The sequence below is a fragment of the Otolemur garnettii genome, unplaced genomic scaffold, assembly GCF_000181295.1.
Source record: "Otolemur garnettii isolate 467f Iridium unplaced genomic scaffold, OtoGar3 scaffold00147, whole genome shotgun sequence".
NCBI classification, from domain to species: Eukaryota; Metazoa; Chordata; class Mammalia; order Primates; family Galagidae; genus Otolemur; species Otolemur garnettii.
In genome coordinates, this window is record NW_003852542.1 from 2,639,198 (window position 1) to 2,644,166 (window position 4,969).

At 50.1% G+C, this 4,969-nt stretch overlaps 1 protein-coding gene across 1 annotated transcript in view; it reads right to left on the reverse strand.

Moving 5' to 3' along the window:
- The window catches only part of VAMP8 (vesicle associated membrane protein 8), a 5,376-nt gene extending 3,111 nt beyond the window's left edge, over window positions 1-2,265 (reverse strand). The window contains exons 1-2 of the mRNA XM_003799208.3: window positions 2,163-2,265; window positions 641-799 (exon numbers count right to left, since the gene is read on the reverse strand). Of these exons, the coding sequence (XP_003799256.1) occupies window positions 641-799; window positions 2,163-2,165 (162 nt within the window). The 5' untranslated portion in view covers window positions 2,166-2,265. The remainder of the gene's footprint in view (window positions 1-640; window positions 800-2,162) is intronic.
- Window positions 2,266-4,969: the final 2,704 nt, after the last annotated feature.

Sequence of the window (4,969 nt, forward strand, 5' to 3'; positions counted from 1 at the left end):
AAAACAAAACAAAACAAAAAAACAGCATCACAGCTCATAGCAACCTCAAACTCTTGGGCTCAAGTGATCCCCTTGCCTCAGCCTCCCGAGTAGTTGGGACTACAGATGCCCACCACAATGCCTGGCTATTTTTAGAGATGAGGTCTCTGTTTGGCTTAGGCTGGTCAAACCTGTAAGCTCAGGCAATCCACCTGCCTCAGCCTCCCAGAGTACTGAGATTACAGGCATGAGCCACCATGCCCAGCCCAGAGCCAATATTTTTGCCCTGGGGAGGTCAGGTCCAAATGATTGTCACAGGCAGGCTTCAGAGAGAAAATCACTTTCATAGGACAGAAGCCTAGAAATGCACAGGCTCCTTGGGCTGTCTGTCTCAGAAAACACCTCTGTTGATCAGCCACCTCCCACCCCTCCGACAAGCCCAGTCACTGGACCTATCACCTGGGCTCTAATACCAATCAGTGGAGCACAGCAGATTCAGAAATGGGGAGTCACCTCATATCAGCTCCCCAAACAGGTGAAAGGCAACAGAAATGGCAGACTTCTACCCCTTCTATTCATTTTTCCCCACCAAAAATAATTTTCTTCCTCCCAACAATTCTCCCTCCTCTTCCTCCATCCTCCAGTGGGCTCCCTGTCTCACTGTGGCTTCCAGATCCTCTGTCTTATTGCGGAGATGGTCCAAGTTTTCTCCTCGGGCCAGAATCCGCTCCACATTCTGGGTCATGATATTCTTGACTCCTTCCACCTGACTCTGCAGGTTCCGTACACGATCATTTCCTCCACCTTCACTGGCTTCCTCCTGAGCAGCAGCAACACAAGGGTTAATTAGACCAAGTGGTAGAGGAAGGAGAAACTCAACCTCAGAGACCAGGGGAGGACAAGACCTAAGGTGGACTTAGCCATTTGCAATGCTTAAGTTATTTATAAAGAGGATACTTTCATGTTTTATTCCCATAATCAAAAACATATGCATGTTTAATCTCTAGAAGGTGAGATCTGATGCTAAACACACCAGATTAAACTTCTTTTTTGGGTTCTCAGGACCTCTGACCAGGAAAAGCAGCACCCCACTGAATCTCACTCCACTGCTTCCTTGTTCCTCAGAGAGCCTCACTGAAGACAGCAGGGCCAGCAGCTCATAATAATCCCCTCCTATGCAGAGCTCATCACTATTTACCAATGCCCAGAGCCAGTCTCCTTCCCTGAGCCTACTAGGTCTTCATTAAAAGTGTCTGTACCAGCCAACAGAACACCCTCAGGTATCCCCAAGCATCTCTGTCTCCAAGACAGCTGCTGGAGAGCAGCTCTGGTTGCTGGCCTTCCGGGGCAATCTAACTGTAGTTTTATTGCTGTGCAACCGGTGACCAAGTTCCCCCCAAGGCCCCCTGAGACGTTGAGCTGCATACTTCTGCTTTCCCTACCACTTGGCACCAGCCTCAGGCACCAAACTACTCTTTAGTGATACAGATATTAAATAAAACACCCACTTGGGGGTGGGGGAATAGAGAACAAGTCCTCTCTGGGTAATGCCTCATCTAGGAGGCTTCATGATAAGGTTTTTGAACAAGGAGGGAAAAACATTAAGCTCCTCCCTCCCTGACCCACTGGGCCTCTAGGGGTGAGGATCAAAAGTAGATTATCACAGTGAACCAAATTCTGGTTTGTTCCTCACATTAATGGAGAAGGGGCTGATTCCTTGGATTCAGGGGACAGACCAATCCTTCAGGTTTCTGTATGGGGCTGAAGTGAAAGGCCCAGGGGGAGAGCTCCTGCTGCTGCTCCTCTGGAATCCGAGCTGGGAACAGCAGAGGCGCTGCCATGCCGGGTAGGGTCACAATACTCGGTTCAGGCACGGTCAGAGGGGGAGGTGGAAGGTGGCGCAACAAGTCTTTCCTTGGAATTCAGACCCTCTACCCCTACTGGAGCCCTGGTCCTGGCCAGCACAGAGGGCAGGGGAGGGAGGCAGTAGAGGAGTAGGAACCCGCTCCGGAAGGCTCAGAGCTATTTGCAGCCCAGTTGTCAAAGAAGAGAGGCCACAGGCAGCCCCGGCCCACCCTCTAACTTTACCACTCATTCTCCTTTCCTGGCACAGTCAACCTCCAGTCCTGACCCCCCCCGGCTCCTCTTTAAATCAGCCCTTTCTTAGTTCCCAGTTCACTCACCATTCTTCTCAGCAGCTCAGGCCTGTCAGCAGCTGAACTTGTTTAGTCTATTTCCTCCCCCAGCCGCCAGCGTTCACTTCCTGCTTGTCCCAACTTTCAGCCGGGCCCTGCCCACCTCGCTTCCCGAGGTGCCGCGGCCACACCTCCTGCAGGTTCTCCCAGGTAGGTAGGTACCCTCCCATTAGCCTCCCGAACAGGGACTTAACACTTAAAGCAACAGGGCTCTCTGGCGCCAAAAGTCTTCTAACTTGTCTGGAATGAGAAAAGAAAGATCAGGCAGCACTCCTAGGTTTCCTGAAGCTGGACCTCCTGATCTAGAAGGGAAGTTGTTTCCTTTTTATGTTTTGAATCTCTAATTCCAGTTTCTAGAGACCAAGATCAATTATACAAAGGGTGGGACAAGGTTGGTGCCTGTTACACAGTGGTTATGGTGCTAGCCACATGCACTGAGGCTGGTGGGTTCAAACCCAGCCTGGGCCAGCTAAACAACAATGACAACTGCAACAACAACAACAACAAAAATAGCCAGGTGTTATCGCAGGTGCCTGTTGTCCCAGATACTTGAGAGGCTGAGGCAAGAAAATCACTTAAGCCCAAGAGTAGGAGGTTGCTGTGAGCTGTTGAGCCGTGACACCATGGCACTCTACCCAGGGCGACATAGTGAGACTCTGTCTCAAAAAAAAAAAGAGTGAGACTATTAAATTCACAAACTCATCCTGGAAGAGGTTTTATGTACCATACTGCTGAATATCACTACAGTTACCTTCAAAGTACTCCCCTTGGGAAGCTATGCACCCATGCCAAAGCCTAGTCCACACTTTAAAGCACTTTTTTGTTTGTTTGTTTTTGAGAAGGAGTCTTAGTTTGTTTTTGGGGGGTTTTTTGGGGTTTTTTTGAGACAGAGCCTCAAGCTGTCCCCCTGGGTAGAGTGCTGTGGCATAGCTCACAGCAACCTCCAACTCCTGGGCTCAAGCGAATCTCCTGCCTCCGCCTCCCAAGTTGCCGGGACCACAGGCGCCCGCCACAATGCCCGGCCACTTTTTTTTTCAGTTGCAGCCATCATTGTTTCATTGTTGTTTGGCAGGCCAGGCTGGATTCGAACCCGCCACCCTAGGTGCATGTGGCTGGCGCCTTAGCCACTCGAGCCACAGGCGCCAAGCCAGGAGTCTTACTTTGTCACCCTCAGTAGAGTGCTGTGGCATCACAGCTCACAGCAACCTCAAATTCTTGGGCTTAAGTGATTCTCTTGTCTCAGCCTCCCAAGTAGCTAGAACTACAGGCACCCGCCACAGTGCTTGGCTATTTTTAGAGACAAGGTCTCCCTCTGGCTCAGGCTGGTCTCGAACCTGTGAGCTCAGGCTATATACCTGCCTTGCCCTCCCAAGTGCTGGGATTCAGAGGCATGAGCCACCGCACCCAGCCCCCTTCAAAGCACTTTTGGAACTGTTTCTGGAATGGCCATCAAAGCTGCAACAGTATTACCCTTGATGTCCTGAATGTCATCAAAATGTCTTCCTTTCAAAATTTCCTTTATCTGCTGGTAAAGAAAAAAAATCACTGGGGGCCTGATCAGGTGAATAGGGAAGGTGTTCCAATACAGTTATTTATTTATTAGCTAAAAATTTCCTCACCGTCAGTGCCTTGCGAGCTGGTGCATTGTTGTGATGCAAAAGCCATGAGTTGTTGGCCAAGATTTTTGGTTAAAGTTTTCCTGTCTCTCTACTGATGTTGACTTGGTCCACTATGCTTCTCACAGTCAGCCGATGATTTTGACGCACAGCGTGAGGAATTTTTGCAATGTTTTTGTCTGTTCTGCTCATTACTGGCTGCCCTGACCTGTCTTCATCAGTAACATATTCTCTCCCCTAAGAAAAATGTTTAATCCATTTGTACACTGCCAGTTTTTTCATGGCATTATCACCTTAAACTTAGACTAATACATCTCTGATTTCATTCTCACCATTGCCAAGTTTAATAAGAAATTTACAGCCGGGACTCGGCACCTGTGGCTTGGGTGGCTAGGGCGCCAGCCACATACACCTGAGCTGGCGGGTTTGAATCCAGCCTGGGCCCGGCAAACAACAATGATGGCTGCAACCCCCCCCCCAAAAAAAAATAGCCAGGCATTGTGGTGGGCGCCTGTAGGGGAGGTAGAGGCAGGAGAATCGCTTGAGCCCAGGAGTTGGAGGTTGCTGTGAGCTGTGATGCCACAGCACTCTACCCAGGGCAAAAGCTTGAGACTCTGTCTCAAAAAAAAAGAAAGAAAGAAAAAGAAATTTACACCCAGTGCAGTGGCTCATGTCTATAATCCTATAACTGTGGGAGGCCAAGGCGGGTGGATTGCTCAACCTGAGCAAGAGCAAGATCCCATCACTTAGAAAAATTAATAGGTATTGTGACAAGAGCCCGTAGTCCCAGCAACTGAGCAGGCTAAGGCAAAAGGATCTCTTGAGACCAAGAGTTTGAGGTTGCTGTAAGCTATGACACCATGGGCTCTCTACCCAGGGTGGTAGAGTGAGACTCTGTCTCAAAAGGAAAAAGAAAAAGTGGCTTGGCGCCTGTGGCTCAAGCAGCTAAGGTGCCAGCCACATACACCTAAGGTGGCGGGTTCGAATCCAGCCCGGGCCACCAAACAACAACAGCTGCAACCAAAAAATAGCCAGGCGTTCTGGCCGGCCCCTGCGGTCCCAGTTACTTGGGAGGCTGAGGCAGTAGACTTGCTTGAGCCCAGAAGTTGGAGGTTGCTGTGAGCTGTGATGCCATGGCACTCTACCCAGGCGGACAGCTTGAGGCTCTGTCCCCCCCCC